This window comes from Chlamydotis macqueenii, chromosome 18 (assembly GCF_036417535.1).
Source record: "Chlamydotis macqueenii isolate bChlMac1 chromosome 18, bChlMac1.mat, whole genome shotgun sequence".
NCBI classification, from domain to species: domain Eukaryota; kingdom Metazoa; phylum Chordata; class Aves; order Otidiformes; family Otididae; genus Chlamydotis; species Chlamydotis macqueenii.
In genome coordinates, this window is record NC_141573.1 from 9045823 (window position 1) to 9063581 (window position 17759).

General features: G+C 46.7%; 2 protein-coding genes across 4 annotated transcripts in view; one reads left to right on the forward strand and one right to left on the reverse strand.

The window, feature by feature from the left end:
- The window catches only part of NDEL1 (nudE neurodevelopment protein 1 like 1), a 28666-nt gene extending 24882 nt beyond the window's left edge, over positions 1-3784 (forward strand). For all 3 annotated transcript variants that reach the window (XM_086762378.1, XM_086762379.1, XM_086762376.1), the window contains one exon: positions 2317-3784. In XM_086762378.1, coding sequence (XP_086618504.1) covers positions 2317-2404 — 88 coding nt within the window. In that variant the 3' untranslated portion in view covers positions 2405-3784. The remainder of the gene's footprint in view (positions 1-2316) is intronic.
- A 674-nt stretch (positions 3785-4458) lies between these two features.
- Positions 4459-17759, reverse strand: part of MYH10 (myosin heavy chain 10) — a 101249-nt gene continuing 87948 nt past the window's right edge. Inside the window, exons 29-41 of the mRNA XM_086762608.1 lie at positions 16805-16909; positions 15597-15749; positions 15005-15253; positions 14246-14458; positions 13544-13756; positions 12102-12263; positions 10662-10790; positions 9346-9434; positions 8990-9113; positions 8676-8884; positions 7693-7801; positions 7135-7307; positions 4459-6264 (exon numbers count right to left, since the gene is read on the reverse strand). Of these exons, the coding sequence (XP_086618734.1) occupies positions 6120-6264; positions 7135-7307; positions 7693-7801; positions 8676-8884; positions 8990-9113; positions 9346-9434; positions 10662-10790; positions 12102-12263; positions 13544-13756; positions 14246-14458; positions 15005-15253; positions 15597-15749; positions 16805-16909 (2073 nt within the window). The 3' untranslated portion in view covers positions 4459-6119. The remainder of the gene's footprint in view (positions 6265-7134; positions 7308-7692; positions 7802-8675; positions 8885-8989; positions 9114-9345; positions 9435-10661; positions 10791-12101; positions 12264-13543; positions 13757-14245; positions 14459-15004; positions 15254-15596; positions 15750-16804; positions 16910-17759) is intronic.

Genomic DNA, 17759 nt, shown 5'->3' on the forward strand with positions numbered 1-17759 from the left:
GGATTCAAATCCATCACGGCAGGGAGGCAGACAGGTGCTGGCAGGGAGGGCAGCTGGCTGGTGCGGAAGGGGATAACGTGCCGAGGCGTGAGCACTGCGGGGATGCTGGGTTGCAAAGGCTGGGTGGGGAGCGGTGGCATTGCTGTGGGCTTGAAAGGGGTCAGTTGTCCTCCCCGGCCTGCCTGTCCCAGTGCTGGGGCAGCACAGCTGGGATGTCTCGGTGGACACTGGTGCTCGTTCAGCAGAGCTGCAGGCCTGGCCGGCCTGCCCAGGGTGCTGGCGTTGGCCTGGCCACATCCTGCACATGGTAGGGGCTGGGCGCCATCCCACAGTCGCTGTCAGGTGCAGAGTGGCTCAGAATTCAGTGCAGGAAAAGTAATAAATCCATAGAGCTTGGCTTTAATGGGAATTGTCACACACAGGCTGCTGATGTTGAGTGTTGCTTTCCTCTGACCCTTTCAAAAGGGAGTGAAGTACCACACTTTAGTCCTGTTGGGTGGTGGTTGGATTTTTTTTTTTTCCACTGTCCTACTTGGAAAAGGTGCTTTCTAGCTGATAACTGATTTGCAGAGTTGTGTTGGCTTCATGCTGCTTCGCCCAAATGTGAACAGTGAAATACATCTGCCCCTAAGCCTCTGCTAGCAGCTCCTGATTGCGTGCGGCCAGGGAGGCACTTGCCTTTTGGAAATGGATTGAAGCAACCCTCAAATGGGAGCTGAAGTTTCCAGCTTAATGGGGAGGCAGTGGGAGGGACAGGTTTCTCTCTGCTCTGCCCGTGGTGCTGGGCTGTGCCTCGGGCTGTGCTGCTGTGGGTGTTTAACAGGAAGAGAGGGAAAGGAAACAGCCCGGCTTCGTACGGCAGTGAGCTGCGTTACCATGGGAATCTGTCCTTGCTAGCAAGTGTTGAGGTTCTCGCTCTTCGTCTGCTCTTCCGGAAGGATTTTGTAACTGCCCCGCGCAACGGCCTCCTGGGTTTACTGGCAGGGTTTTTGCGTCCCTGATGCAGGAGGTGCGAGGGCACCGGTGAATGTAAGCTGCCCAGGACCGCATGCCGTGCGGAAGGGAGTGTGGAAATGCACTGCTCTGTCCTGGGGACGCTGTTGGAAGCCACCCATGCGTGAGCTGCTGGCACGTGGGTCCCTTGGGCCAGGATGGCAGCGAGCAGGACCCGCTCCTCTGAGTGCTTGCACAGGGTGCAGCCTGGGAGTGCCAGCTCCCGGGTTGGCTTTTCCTCATCAGTAGAGCTCTCGCATTTCTTTTTCTTGCTTCTACTCGCCACAACTCTCCGATCTAAGCAGCAAAGGCTGTCTCCTGAGTGTTGCTTCTCACAAGCGTAGCTCTGCCGGGAATGATCCGAATGGCCTCGTCTGGTGTGCGGTGGTCAGGCGCAGCTGGTGAGGGGCTGCAGGGGCATTTCTGGGGAGCAGGCAGGCATTGGCGCAGGGACCTGCCCTGCCTTGCTGGGGTGTGGGGGTTCTCCCCTCCACCTTCAGTGTCGCAAACGTGACCATGAGGGCAGGGTGCTGGCTCTGGAACAGTGGCAGTGGACTGTCGCGATGCAGGGATTTCATCTCTTCTGGTTGTCAAGGCTGTGGTGATGGTGATCAGCAGATGTTGAGCCTAATTGACAGATCTTCTGCAAAGCCATAACAGCGTAGAGATGGAAAATGGTCAGACCCACATTTTCCTTTCCTTAGCCCATCAGGAAGCCAGCTTTTCCATACCTGCACCTCTCCCATGGGGGAAAGGGGGAACCCATGGCTCCTGGGGGTGTGGAGACACCCGCAGCTGGGGGTAGCAGCGTTGAGTAACTCTGTGCTTTAACGCATCCCTGCCTGCTCTCGCAGAGCCCGTGTGCGTGTCCATCCCCGTTACTGGGCAGAGCTTGTACAGCTGCCCCTGAAGGACGTGGGGATGCTGGGAGTCGGCCCCAGCCCTGCGCGATGGTGCGGCAGCACAGTGCAGCCTGCATGGCCCTTGGGGCTGTGCGTTGCCTGTGGGTGTCTGCACAGGGGGGCCAATGGGCAGCGATTAAGAGGGGAAGGGGAGCTGAGGGTGGGGACCAAGCCTGCAGCGATCCTGTGCCTGCTGCCTTCAGCTGCACTGTCCCCATCCTGCAGCCCCAGAGGTGGGAGCCCTGTCGCAGTCGTATGTCAGCCCCACTCCTGCACACACCAAGCAGCCGCGGTACAGTCAGGGTGACAGAGGGAGGAGAGGGGTAGGTCTGTCTTCCAGCTGCTGGTGGTGGGGAACGGGGAGTGGTGCCGGCTGCGGGGCTGCTCATCACTTAACAGCCTGTCTCCTGTTGCTTCTCAGGGCAGTAAACGGCTTTGATCAAGGTCCCCCCGGACTGGGAGCATCCCGACCTTCCTCAGCGCCTGGCATGCTCCCCCTGAGCGTATGAGCCCACAGGAGGTCGTGTTCGGACTTGTGGATGCTTTTCTCAGCCCACCCAGAGAAGAACTGCTCCTGCATCCTCTCCATTCCCACCCTGCTAGAACACGACCTATACCATGCTGCCAGAGGAGACCCTGTGCTCACCGCCCTTCATGTCATGTTAATACAGTTCATTTTCTCCTGTTGCTGTAGTGGATGTTCTCTTCCTTGGCCCCAGGCCCTGTGCTGCACAAGCAGACACCCACAGCGCTCTGGGGCAGAGGAGGCAGGAGTCTTGCTTGCCAAACCTCGGCCAGGCCCTCCTCAGCACCTGGCTTGATCTCCTCTCTAGCTTAGGTTTGGTGTGACACAAACAGCTCTGCTGAAAGGCTCTGCTTCTCCCTGCCTGCTCCAGCATCCTGCTGCTTCTGAGGTGCAGCTGCTGCTCTCCCAGGGAGGCTCAGACCGCCTGAAGGGGCCCTGGGTGAGGCTGTGGGAGGGCGCTTTGGACACTTGTGCCTGGGAAGTGGGTCCAGGTATGGGACTCTCTTACTGCAGCTCAGTAAATCACTGCGGGGCAGGTGTGTGGCTGCTGCTGTCAATGCCTCTGGCCATGTGTTGGAGCAGGAGTGGGGGATGACTGTGTCCAGCTCCCACCTCCAGCTGCAGAGGGCCATGCACATCAGTTAACCTTCCACACCCCTCCACCACAGCCATTCCGCAGAAGCATTAGAAAGCTGCCCATCCAACTGGCTGCACTGGCCATGGCCCCCCCCGCCTCCCCAGATCCTGTAACCATCACCATCCTGTTCTGATCTGTGTAGTAGATGACTGGATTCTTACAGCGTCACCTATGGGCTTCTGTAAGTTTGGGGCGACTGTGTGCCTCGTGGGTCTTTCAAGCAACGTATTTGTGCGATTTCTCTGTTTCTGTGCCTCAGTGGGTGGATTTTTTTTTTAAAATGAACCAGTAAACCCAGTCAGGGTTTGATCTGTGGGTTGGGAAATAGTCATTCCTGGTCTGGTCCATCGTGTTCCGTTGGCTCTGCAGCTCCAGGTTGATTTATTTACAAGCGTTGAGAAAAACCATTGGCCCCAGCAGAAGGGAGGTGGGAAGTTGCTCCCTCTTTCTGTTAGGGTTTGTGTGGTCCTCCTTTCCTGAGCATCCTCTGCTGCATTTGACTGTTTACATTTGTTTTGTTGTACATAGATTTGTAAACATAATATCTTTGCTGAAGGTCTTTGTATATAACTTGGGCTTTGTAGCTTTATTTATTCAGAAATCTCTATGGCATGTTTCCGTAGGACAGTGTACCGTACCACCGTGGTGACACAGCTCAACCAACAACAGAGGGTAATCTTCCACAAATAAAGTTCTTTTAATGTGGAGTCAGTGGATTTTACAGAAGTGGTGTCAGTGGCTGTGATTTGTCACGTCCTGGTGGCAGCAGTGGCTCTGTGCTGCCACGCTGGGAGCCTGTGCAGAGGGGAACAGCGGCTGCAGGGCCAGGGCTGAGCAGACACCGTTCCAAACTGCAGCCGTGCCCTGTTTCTGCCTTCTCCAAGGAGGGGAAAGGTTTTTCCCTCTGCAGAACAGCAGTGCTGGGGCCCTTCCCTAGGGTGCTCCTCCCCTTCCCCTGGGCTGATGGGGCCCTCAACATGGTCTGTGCCTGTGCCCAGCCCTGCCTCCCAACCCCCCTCCCAAGCAGGGCCAGGCCTTGCACCCCACCTGTCCCCAGCTCGCTCCTGGGGCTGCAGGGTCACTCTCCTTGTAGTCACCCCACCCTCCCCCTTAAAAAGCCCCAGGTAGGAGGAAGCTGTTCTTGTACAGACCCTGGTGCAGAAGGACCCCCCTGGTCCCCATCAGCCCCAGGTGCTGAGAGGCATCCCCAGCCCAGGCAGCTGGAACTGAGGTAACCCCTGAAAGGGTCAGAGCAGCTCCCACCAGCTCTGTGCTGCCGTTACAGTTCCAAGGCAAAGGCTCAGCCCTTGGCTAGACCCTTTACACTGTATTTAGATCAAAAATAAAAGAAAAAAAAAAAAAAGAAAAGCCAACAAAAGAGTAAGAAAGGAAAAGGCAGCTTCCAGTCATATTCTCGTTTATTAAGGTCTATGTCAGCCTCAGGAGACAGCTCTTCCTGTAAGTAAACAGAGCAGGCGGCCACATCTATAATGAATAAATTTATTGTCTTACAAAAATCATTGTCTAGAAATATGGGTAATACAAGAAAACAAGATATTTGCAGTCAGATGCCTGGTGGTCAACAGCCAGTTTGATTAAAAATATCCAAACACACACAACAAAACCTTTGCAACAGATGTTAAAGCTTTTAACCAAAAAATAAGAAATCCATGGGTTTTTTTGAGCGTGTGGCAGAGGAAGGTTCCTAGTTAACACTGATTCATTGTCACTAATATCAATAATACCACTTGGACTAGAGAGGTACATGATATGAAGCACAGTCAAAATTAATACATTAAATCATTGTTATATAGGCAAATTATATATGTAACATTGTCTTAGTACTGTAGTGTCTAAGGCACTTTCTGTAATGTCAGTTTTTCAGCTATTTAAACAAAAAGAACACTAACTACTTGCTGTAATACTGTTCAAAATAAAAAAAAAAAAAAAAAAACAACAACAACAAAAAGGATTCACATCCACTGGCATGTTAACTCGTAGACAGGCAACATCCATGGCCGAACCCCTGTAACCAGCGGCTCCACGCCAGGCCCATGCTGCACAGTTGGGGCGGCCCCGCGGCCACGGGCCGGCGCCTCAGTGACACCAGGCTGGCTGCGAAGGATCGCGCCAGCCTCGTCTCACTGTGCAGCCGCTCAGCTCTACGTCCCAAAGCCTAACTCTCTCAGCCATACGTTAATAAGTTAATTTTGCCTGTGTGGTAGGGCTGTTTTCCACTGGTGTTCACATGATGCTAGCCTGAATATATACACAGACCTGCTGGGCATGGCGAGAGCAGGTCTCTGCCAACGCAGGAGTACTGTACAGAGGAGGAACGGTGACGCTATTTCAGCTTGCCTGTACTGCAGGAACACTAACTGACGAAGCAGGTGCTGAGAACACTTCAAAATGATACTGCAGGTTAAAAATGGACACTACTCATTCATCCCTACGTCTCCCTCTAACACTTCCCAAGGCCTTTTCACAGTTCGCTCACTGATTGTGTGCTGATCACAACAATTAGGAGAAAAAGAAAGATTACAGGTGCAGTTTGGTCTTCAATGATCCAACAGACTCCAGACAGCCGGGGGCCATCTGAGCACAGAAGAAATGGAAGGATGTTGTCTGTACAACAAAACATGCATAGTCATGACAATGGGGCTGTCCCAACCACCTACCCTCTGGGAATGAAGTTTCTGGATCGATTAAAAAGAAAAAAAAAAAAACAACAAACCAAACCAACCCAAGTTTTATCCTTCACATGATGCTTTATAAAATGGCTTTACGATGAGTATCTGGAAAAGAGATGCACTGAACAGAGACGATCCCAGTTTTTACGCTCTATAAAAAAGCAGTTGTACCTATATCTGAAGCAGGGTACAGTATGGTGAGGCTGGAGAGCCTTAAGACATAGTTGACCTATGATAAGTAACCTTGTAGCGTGCCGACGTTTCGTAAGGCAGATTTAGGGCCACAAGGCAGTTGGGTGGTCAGGAAAGTCCTCCTCCTTCTGCCGACTGTCGTGTCAAAGGTCTCTGCATGCAAACGGTGTGAGGGGGCTCTACTCAGCAGGGGCCGGCTGCGCTTCGTTCACGTCGCTGCCTTTGCTCTCCGCGTCGTCGTCTGAGAGCTCCAGAGAGGCCCCTTCGATGTGCAGCTGGCGTCTCCCAGATCGGCTCGAGGAGAAGGTGATGGGGCCCCCCCTCCTGCAAACAAGCAGAGGGCAATTGCTGATGGGTCACGGCCTCACTCACAGCCCGAGTCCCCACGCTGGTGGCTGCTCCTCTCTACTGAGCTGTGGAGGAACACAGCAGCACAGCTCTAGGACACCCACGGGGCAAATTTCACACGTGGTGTTTTGAAACCATGTCTCTCTGACCAAGGGGTCAACATGCTGTGTGCAAACACATTCTGGTGCTCTGGTATCCCTGCTTAGTTTATACCATCACCTTAATTTGGCAAGGCCCAAGTCCCTTACAATCTTGTCTCTGTACGAGCACGAAGTGCAGATCAAGAGTGGGTTCTCCAAAAAAATATCAACTGCTCGTTTGTGAAGCACTGCACTGCACCCCTCCTGCCATTCCTAGCAGCCAGCCATTCCAACGCCCTGTACCTCTGGAGAGGGTTCCTGCTCTGCACCAGCCTCACCTTTGCTGACTCCCATCTGTACTCACACAGACCTTGATCTCAGGGAAAGTGCTGAAACACTCCCACGGGGTGGGTCAGGAAAAAAGGGATCAGTACCAGCCACTGGAAAAGCACGGCTGAGCTCTCTCTCCTCTGTCACTTTGACCTACAGCTGGAATGAACCAGCAGCCCCAGGGAACGTGCCAGTGTAAGCTCTGAAGAGCTCAGGCTCCAGAGTTGTCAGAAATATCCCTGTGGTCTGGCAGCTTCCTTGTTACCATCATCAGGCTCGCTCAGCAGCTCCCAGCAGGCTCCAGTTTGACCCACCTCCCAGCGTCAGCAGCTGCGTTTCTGCAGTGCCACAGCTGGGCACTCCCCAAGGACGCGTTACGGAGTCCGTGTGCACACCAGAGCTTGGATAAACCCTTCCCGCTGCTGCCGCCACTCACCTTAGCCTGTTTTTCAGGGTGCTGACCTCCCGGCTCAGGCCCTCGTTAGCCTCTGTGGCATCGTCTAGCTCACGCTGCAGTTTACGTCGGGAAGCGTTTGCACGTGTGGCTTCCTCTTCAGCCTCCTCCAGCTGGCGTTTGAGCTGCTTCATTCTGGCGTTTGCCTTTTCCATCTGAAATACAAACCCAGGTATCAGGATCAAACTCTGCAGCTGCAACCCCACGATTTGGGAGGTCAGCGAGGTTAGCTAATGCCCTGTCCTCCTCCCCAGCCACCATGAGGAGATGGACCATCAGCCTCACTGCAGAGTCCAGCCTGGACTCCTGGAAACACTGCAGAGCTCCTGGGTCTGGGAGGCCAGGGTGCACAATGGATCATCACCCCAGAGCTAACACAGGGAGGGCTTTGACTGCTGGGAGCTGGTTTAGTGATCAAGATGGGGATTCCCTCAAGTGTTTTCATTAAAATGCTTCTCAACAAGCCCCTTCTAACTCAAATTAGAATTTTAGTTGCCTTTTCTGAGAAATACGCCTCAGAAGCTAAGCCCCTCCACATACCTGCTCCTTGTACTGGTCTGCATGTCGACGCTCATCCTCCACCTGCATGAAGACTTCTTTCAATTTCTTCTCTGTACGACGCACCAGTTTGTTAGCAGCTGCTCTTTCCCTAGAACAAGCAAAACCCATGATTTGTCCCAGTACTTGAAGGCTAGGAACACAAGATCGGTCCTTTCTGACAGGCTCTTCTCTCATTGTGTAACTCATATTTGGGTCCTCCTAACACATCTGCTACCACCAACAGAACCGATATGGTTTTAACGTGCTGGTGGTTGGCTGGGATGTAGCTTTGGAAGTGTAAAGTCAGCACTCGAGGAATCTGAGTATAGTATGCAGGCTAAAAAGAGGGATAAGAAGGGGTTTCTTCACAATGAGATTGAACAGAGCAGTTTTAAAGTTACTGCTAACTAGTAACACAGTCCTCCCACAGAGCACAGAAAAAAATGGAGATGGTGGTAGGACAGCCCACCTTCAGATTCTGGGAGGAGCTACCAAAAAAACCCCCAAAACACCACAATGTTGAGGACCAAGATGGAAAGGAGAGACAGGAAGAGCTCACTGCAGAAAGACTTCTGCAGAGCACAGGATTCATCTCAACGAATTCAAGCTGTCACACCTAAGCTCTTCAGCTTGCTTCCTCTAACCAAAGAGAGCAGGTGTCTCAAGGGGATGTTTTATCTGGTCTCAAGAAACTTGTGCAGCACGCTGTGGATCTTGGGACTACCAGTCACCATATTCACCTGGTTAACTCCAAGAGCTAGTTCAGCAGTTTCAGTTATGGAGCAAGTAGATTCTGAAACGTTTAACCTGTTACTTTACAGCTGTTTTGTTTAAGGGTGTCCCCTGAACAGCAGGTTTCTAGATAATAAAATCTAACTCCTGTGCTGTAAGCTCACAGCTCAGCCCTACATAAACGTAAGGCATGGAGGTTTCAGACACGCAACTGACAGAGCAAACACTGGCAAACAGATTTTTTTCCTTACTTGGCTTCCTGCTCAAGCTGTTCTTCTAGCTGCACAATCTTGGCTTCTAGAGTAGAAATCGTTGCCTTGAACTTAGACTTCACCGATCCCTCCAGTTCCTGCAGCTTGGCTTTCAGCTCCTTGTTCTGCCTTTCCAGCTGCTGCCGTGCATTTTCACTCTTCTGGGCAGCGCTCCGCTCCCCAGCTAGCTCAGAATTAAGTGTGTCAACCTTTCAGAGGAGAAGAGCAAAAGATTATTTGGTGCTATTCAGAGCCTCCACTTAACCGCACACAAACACAAATTGCCCCACCAGCATTGCCAACAACGGATTCACCTGCAGTGTGGTCTTTCGGAACCGCTCATTGAGAAGCTCCATGTTGCTCTGCTCTTCCTCCAGCTCTTCCTCCAACTGTGCAATACGAGCTTCCAGCCGGCGCTTCTCATCCAGCAGCGCTGACCTAGAAAGGAAGTATTTGGGTCAAGACATGTTCAGATATGATACAAAGCCACCAGCAACTTTAGACTCTGCAAATCATCATGAGAAGCTACCATGTAAGGAATTCCCTTCATAACAAGGAATTTCTGTCATGAAGACAGGTCAATACAGAATTTACAAGCAGACTACCAAGAACCACAGCTGCTGGTGCCTGAAGTTCTTCAGATGCACAATTAATGCACTTGGTGACTCACTTTCCTGAAGCGCTGTTTGCAATCTCATCAGCCAACTCGTCCCTTTCTTGCTCAGCGTGACGACGGGCTCTTTCAGACGCAGCAAACTCCTGCAAAGGTTTAGGAAAGGATTCATTACAGCATTAGGAATCTCAAAGCTTCTGCAAACAATTTAGCCCTGTAATAACTTCTGGGAGGTGCTGTGAAGTGTGATATCCCTGAGGTCTTTTAACGGAGAAGCAGAAGCAACAGCTGTAGAAGCTACCAGGACACATTATCTCAGTATTTCCCCCCTTAGCTGTCGTAAGACTACAATGGATTTACTTCTCCCTGTACCTGAAGTGTTCTTCCAAAATGAAGGAAAAAAAATAAAAAATAAAAAATCTGTGAAGATCAGTAACCTTGAAGCCCTAAACAGCAGGAGAAAACCATTCTGTCACATGCTCTAATAAACACATTCAGTGTAAAGTGGGCACTAAATTAAGCAAGTTTTTTTAGGCTCTGACAGAGCATGAATGCCAGCAAAGTACAAAAAAAAAAACCAAAAACTTTAGCACAATAGTATAAACAATGCTGGATCTTACATTATAAAACTGTATTAAGTGGCAGAAACTCCTAGGCATTTGCTAAGAAGGACAAATAAATGCACTGCAAGTGCAAGACTGACAAGTTTGAAGTCCACAAGAGGGCTTCTCCATGTCATTCTGGTAAGTTGTAGGTTCTCTGTAAAGGCTCAAACAGTAAGTGTAGTGAAATCTGAGAGACTGCGTCAAGCTTTGGTCTGCGGCTAACACAGGAGAAAAGAGGCAGTCTCTCACATCAGGCAATTCTGCTGTTTCACCTCATGGCAGACAAGGAGACAACAGGACAGAAGTGATACGCAGCAAGACTTGGAGCTCTTACATGAATTGCTAACAATGAGGGAACACTTGCCCATAAGAGAAAGGGATGAGGACCCAAGATGGCAGAGTGATAAACCTCCGCAGACTTAAATGGTCCACTGAAGTAGGGGAGATTGTTAGGTTTCTATACATTTCCAGTAATCAGTTTTAGTACTGACACTGTGCACCACACCGTCCAGAGACTTCTGAACTACCTTGGAAATTTTAGTGAGGCCTCGAATCTGTTTAAGCAGTAGTACAGCTTTCCTGCTATCCAGGCAGAGAAATGAAGTCCAGACTGCTGGAATGATTCCTACAAAGCTATAAGGAGCTCACTAATGACATGGGGCAAGGGAGAAGAGAAAGATCTCCAGGCTCCCATTTCTCTGTTCAACTCACTAGATTGCTTTTTACCTTTTTTTTTTTTTGAAAAAAAATTTTAGATTTCAATCTCACCTCTTGGAGCTGGAGTATTTCTGCTTCAAGACCTTTGAGCTTCTTTTCACTCTCTTTGGACTGCGCAAAGATCTCGTCTCTGGACGCACGGGCTTCTTCCAGCTCCCGCTGGTAGTCTTTCATTTGAGCCTGCAGTTGGAAAGCAGCAGAAAGAATAAGCCATGATGCAGCAAGGCAACTACAAGATTTGTAGCTCTGAAGCATTTGGGCCCTTAAGAGGTAAGGCCTTCCTCCCCGAGTGCCTTCCTTCACTTAAAATATATTTTCAGTTCTTATTATCATAGTAAAGCTTCATTTTCTCATCTTTCCATCACTGATTCCTTGTCAGAAATATCCCATTATAAGACTTCACTTCATTGACAAGTCTATTTCTTGCAGGAAAAAACACCCTCCAGTAAACAGCTGCTCAATTACATTTATCATGAAACTTGTAGAGAGGTAATACTCTTGGAATTGAGTTGGAAAAAATAATCTATTTATTTAAATTGACTGATAAAACCTATTGCAAGTATGCAAAGTAAGAAACTTCTCAGCGTAGGAGTAACACAATTCACCATTTTGCACATGTAATACGGACGCACATACTCATCCTTCCCTTCAGACACCGTTAACAGACTGCAATCTTAACTCACGCAAGTTTGACTTGAGATGCTAAACAGAGTAATGAAGTTGGAGAAACTGCATTACTGCATTTAAGTTGTATTTGCATCTTTAGAATACCACCACTCATGAGACAACTAATTTCAGGTGTTTGGATGAAAGCGCACAGAGATCAGGAATGAACTCTGTACCTGACCTGACCTTGTGGAATCGAGAAGCAGGGTACAGGCACATACCAGCATTTCTTGCTTTAATCTATGTTTCATACTCCTGTAGCTTTTGGCCATGGCACTGAAACCTTGGGCAAAACTGAACTCTGCTAAATGTTCAATATTTTTCTGGAAATGGGAAATAAAATCCTTGACACAAGTACTTTTGTTGCCCAACTAAAAAGAATGGGCATCCTGGAGCTTTTTAAACACAACTAAAATTTATTCCTCCTTTTTCTCCAGAGCTTTTTTGGCTGAAAATGCCTTAAAAATATAACTCGAGGAAGCAGCACTCAGCAAGAGCTGAGCTCAAATCACTAAATTCAAAGATACAAACAACTATCAATTTTAAAAATGCAGCCTCAGTAAATCCTTATGCAAAGTGTTGAAATGAAGAAAAAGATGACTATTTAATAGAAGTATGTGAGGACAATCCTAACTCCTTCCTGACAGAAGCATGAGAGGGTTTTGAGCTGGTGATAAGTTCAAGCCAGATACTCTAACATACGTGAGCATAGTTGGATCTGATACATTTGTAGTGTGAAGGCAAGAGAAGTATTTGATGACAAGCAACGCTCTTGACAGACTGTCACCTGGAGAGAAAGCAGCTCAGCTGATTAGCTGTGCCTACCTGGAGCTTACGTAGCTGTTTGATGGCTTCATCTCGAGCCTTGTTTGCAGCTTCTATCTGACCTTCCAGGTCTTTCAGATCCATCTCCATTTTCTTCTTGGCTGCCACAGCAAGAGCCCTCTGTTTGCGCTCGTCTTCCAGTTCTGCCTCCAGCTCTCGCACCTGTGAAATCCAAGGGTTTAACAGACTCAGTTCCAGGAACGAAGCAAACATGAAATCCTAACAAAAGGGCTGATGAATCTAAAAGGCCTTTGCAGAGCAGAATTAGCATTACTCCACTGGAAGAGACTACAGAAAGCAAGCCACTGCAGATGGTAAAGACAAATCCACAAATTGGAAGCAGAGATGTCCGAACTGACAAAAAAAAGAAAAAAAGAAAAAAAGGAAAATAAAAACAGCGTCTGAAGCATTTCCGTTTCAGCTACTCAGTGATCAGCTTCTTGCCCAGCACATCTATCCACATTTAATTACATTTGTCACTAATTCCAATTGAACCGCTAAGCGGAAAATAAGACATGGAATCACCTAATTTTCTCAAGGAAAAAAAAAAAAAAGAAATATTTCTCTTTAAAACTAGCATTTTTACACCAACTCTATTCAAAACAAAACAGAAAAAACAAAGTATCTAAGGAGCCAGCCAATATGAACTAAGCTGAACTCAATAAAAAAATAAAACTGAGCCAGAAATGCCACAGGTTACCAACATGAAAGAACGTATTTAATTTTGAATCAAGCCTCCTTCCTCATGCCAGGTCAAGACCTCTTGTCCAGAAGATAATAGCAATTTTGCATTGCAGTGAACTTCAAAAGCCTTCCAGGCCAATACTTGTGTTTATTTCTAAGAGATCTCTATATCCGTGATTCTCAGTAATTGTAAGTTGTTGGGTTTCTGTGGTAAATCTTGAAATAGTAGGTGTTTTTTCCTTAAAGCTTTAGGAACATTAATTTAGAATCATCTTCTCTCACAGGCATGAAATTTTAAAAGGTATTTATTGAGAATCCTAGTAACACAAAGCAGCTCTGAAGAGACTCAAGTCTGACCAATCTGAAGTCTTTGCCACAATTTTCATTTAGGAAACTGTTCACCTAACTACAGTCTTTTAGTCTACGTCATGGATTTGTTCCTGTACACCAAACAGGATGGGCTTGAAACACACCCATGCAGCAACAGTCAAATCTACTTGCATGTTGAGTGCTTTAGGCAAAATACAGTTGAACTGGAGGACCACCAGCAGCAGATTAACACTACCAGTTGACAGTGGCCAGTCCTCAACAAGACCTATCCTATTGTTTGTAAACATCAGCACTCGGGATTTCTACAGGATGGGATCATTAAGCAAAGAGTTTTATTATTCTGGTAGTAAGTTGTCACCACAGCCACAGAGCTTCGGCAAAATATCATCACCCCCTTTCCTCTATGAAGTACAGTAAAACAGACATACCTGTTTAACCAGCATCCTCTTTTTCTCTTCATTCTGTTCATCTCTGGCTTGCAGATCTCTCTCAAACTGGGCTTTCATAGCTTGCATGTTCACCTCCAAACGAAGCTTAGCATCTTCTGTGGCCTGCAGTTCATCTTCCAGTTCCTCAAGCTGAGTTCTCATCTCTTCAACCTGTTGCTCTAAAGTTCTCTTCGACTTCTCCAGTTCATGGACCTAAGCCACAAACATTAATCAGACCCTCTTCTTCAGGTAGCTCAACACCAGCAGTTATTAACAGCAAAATAAGACGTTATGTGAACTCAGTACACTACATTTTATGATGCTCTGAATCAGACAATGAAGCAGAACAGGCAGAGCAGCATCTCTAAGTCTGTATGAGAGAACCCAACAAACATTTATGCAGGTGACTGGAGAGAAGGGCTGTGCCATACAGTAGTGAGACAAACTCTTAGATTCAGTGCAGGTGCCATTGGTCATTTGGCCAGCAACTTCTGCTCTCCATGTCTTCACAATTTCTGAAGAGGCTTCATGTGAGTAAGGACCACCCCCTTATTCTGAGCATTAATTCCTCCAGAATTTTGGGTTACAGATCAGCTTCAAAAAATTATATTTGTGTGTCAAAAAGACTTCTCCAGTCAGGGAGTTTTCCTGTGTTATTCCCTATGCTGTACATAACAAAACACGGTGTGGAAGTGTACTTACATTTTTGCCCACGTCATCTTTAGAGCTCATTAAGTCTTCCATATCTGCACGTAACTGTTTGTTCTGTCTTTCAAATTCTTCCTTAGCTTCCAGGGCTTCTTCCAAAGCCCGAGCCAGAGACAGTGCTTTGGTTTCCTTCTCCCTTGCTTCTGCTTCAGCACGATCTCTTTCCTCTGCGTATCTGGCAGAAATGTTCTTTTCTTCTGCCAGCATCTGAACATCAGAAATAATTAATTCATCTCAAGTTCTATAATCAGGTCTTTCCTGCCTCAGGTGTTTTAGTCAATGAAGTGGTTAAAGCTCTCAGTTCAACTGACCTTCAGAAGCTGTCTAGTCTCTCGATCAAAGTGCTGGTAAGAAAACAGCTACAGCTACTCTGGGATGAGATAAGGAAAGCAAGCTACTAATCAAGGTTATTAAGTTTTATATTATTTTCATCTTTCAGTCTACACATCCTTTCTTAGTCTATCTTGTGGGACTACAATAATGCTCTTAAGTTTTTGTTCCACTATAATTTCCTTTGTGTGTATAAAGAACTTATTACTTGATCTACCAAGACTCAAAGCTGGCATTTAGCTCACTGAAATTATAAGTGACAAGTTACTCTCAACAAAAGCCAAACTGCTCACAAAAGACTTATCAATAACCACAGTACACCAGTCAGACCCTTCGTTATATAGGGCTCATTTACGCAGTAACAATATAAACAAGATGTCATTTAAAAATTGTAGAAAGCAGCAAGACAGGAAACTAGATTACCTGATCAAATTTCTTCTGCTTTTTCTCCAAGTTAGAAACAATCTGGCGCTGATGATCTAGGTCTACCATCAAGTCATCCAGCTCTTGCTGCAGGCGATTCTTTGTCTTTTCCAGTTTGTCAAAAGCCATTGCCTTCTCCTCTAGGCGTTGGCCTAAGGACTCCATGTCCTTCAATAATTTCTTCTTGTTTTCCTCCAAGCCTTCAATGGTTCCCAAGTCATCATCTACCTTTTTCTTAGCATCAGCCAGCTGAAATTTAATAAAAAAAAAAATAACGTTCCTTAGCGCATCATGAGAAAGAAAGGCAGGCATCGGGCCCAAAATACAGAACCAGAAATAGATGTTATTGCTAGCTAAAGTAACACAAAAATTGTGAGCTAGCAGGATATGCAGTAGGAAAAAGTCCTGCCCACTGCAGTCAGTTGTACTAGTCCTTACTGGAGTGGAGAAAGACCACAGGAAATTTTATTCCAAAGTCTGGTCTAGCACGTGTGCAAGTTACACGCCATTCTTCGGAGAGGTTTGGGACACCCATTCATCTCTCCTGAAATGCGTAGGCTTTACAGAAGTCCTGCTACTTACAACAGCTTACCTGTGCTTGCAAGGCGAGCATTTGTTTCTCCAAGTTCTTTCTGGCCTCCTCTTCCTCTTCCTGCTGCTCTTGCAGGTTGTTCTTCTCCTCTTCCAGCTGCCTAATCCTACTGCTCAGGTTGAGTTTCTGGCGGGTTTCTTCCTGAAGCAGCTCCTGTTACACAGCCAGGCAAATTCAAAGTTCAGTTTGGTTCACAATGTGTAAACTGAGGCCTTGGGCGACCGCCCTCCACGACTCTATATGGAGTTTCAGGTTTGATTATTTTTCTCACAGCATTTTTGTACAAGGACATACTTATGGAGACATCTGTATTTAAGTTTTCAAAAAGGCCCTGCTTATTCATTTCAAGCACACTAAACCTTTATACAGCGTATTTCTGATCAGGGAATCTGTGCCACTGCCTGTCCTAGAAGTTAGTGGAAGATACTTTTCCATCTTTAAAGGGACAAGTATACAAGTCACCTTCAGTATTTTTCTTCTTTCAGACAAGCATACAGAGTCCCGATTTTAAACCACATGGAAAGAATACATAGCAGCAAATCCTGTAATGGCAGCATGCTTCCAAGTTTTGCTGCACTGCTTAAATATAAAGGTCAGTTTAAAGATAGCTGTAATTTGGCAGCAGAAGCTTCTGTCATAACGGAAACTAATGAAAGGTGTAAACACCGTCCCCCTCGCCCATCCTCTTCCTCACAGACCTCTCCAATTGTGATTAACATTATTCAAGTAGTCACCATTAGCATTTTTACAAAGGGGAAAAAAAAAGAGTATATTTAAATGATTAATAGATGCATACAGCTGCATTATTTAACTCAAAACCAAACACCAGCAGTTTTAAGAACTTAAGCTGTCAGTAAAAGACAGAGTATTGTCCCTTGTGCCTTTCATATACCCCAAGGATCTTATTTATATTACCATTTAACTTGGGTTTTTTTGACTTAGTACTTATCTCCCACAGAGTAAGAAATTAAAGAGAAACTGAAAGGCTACAATCTAACAAGTACAGAGTCTTAGACAATGAAAAACTGGCTCTACACATAGCTGAGCAGTCATTATACATCGCATTTCACTAGACTTCAACAGGAAATGCAGCTTCTACCCAACGGTGTTTCCACACCATGAATGAAAATGTATTTTTTGTTATGCAGCTAGCATTTCAGTGAGGAACAAAGCTTCAGTGCAAAGTTCAAGCTTCACTGCACACACACCTGTGTATCCTGAAGCTGAGATTCCAAACTAGCTGCATCTTTGGCAAACTTAATGCCTTTCTTCTCTGCTTCCTCCAGGAGACTTGAGACGTTATCCAACTCGTTCTGCAAAGCAAGAAGTCCAAAGGTAACAGCGTGCAGCTGATTCACAGCAAGAACTAAATCTCACTGGGAGCTGGAACTGCAGGACACAAAACCTCAACAAATTCCAGATGCGGCAAGACAACAATAGATCCCAGTACAGAGATACAACAAACTAAAAATGCTGAGGTTTGGTCAGAAACTTGAAGTTGGATGTCAATCTTGAACTTAAGAGTATAACACAACAAGAGCTAAGCATCCTATCTAGCAGAACATGTCATTCCAGGATCTAATACCTAAATGCTATTTTTAATTATAAGCACATACATTTTACAGGACTATTAATTCAGGAATTATCAGGGTGGCAGTTGGGTTTAAAGCATCATTGCAATATAAAAGGTTACTGCCAGGTGCCAACTCTTGCTATCTTAGGCTATGCTTCTTGTATATACAGTGAGAGACTGTCTGAAAGCTTCCCTCAAAAAGCACTGGGCCATTCCCTTTTCGAAGCATTTTAGCTTGATTTACCTGAACTACTCGTTGCTGTGGTTTAAAGCCAGCCCTGACTGCATTTTGTCCATTTTCTCAGTTTCCCAGAAGAATACGCCTTTACTTGCAATCCCTATCTGTCAAGCTCCCAACTTTGAAGCACAAAAGGAAACCTGTGGCCATCATCAATCCGTACATTCTTGCTTAAGCCTACAAATGAGCTCAGCCCAATCTTTTCAATTCCATATCCAAGCCAAAAACCTGTAGGCCAGCTTTCAGCAGTCTCCTACAGGATTTGGTCTCCAGGATGGGAAGCCATGTACTTAGAAGCCACTATAACTCTCACATAACCCAAAAAGTTCAGAATTAATGTCAAAGCCATCCA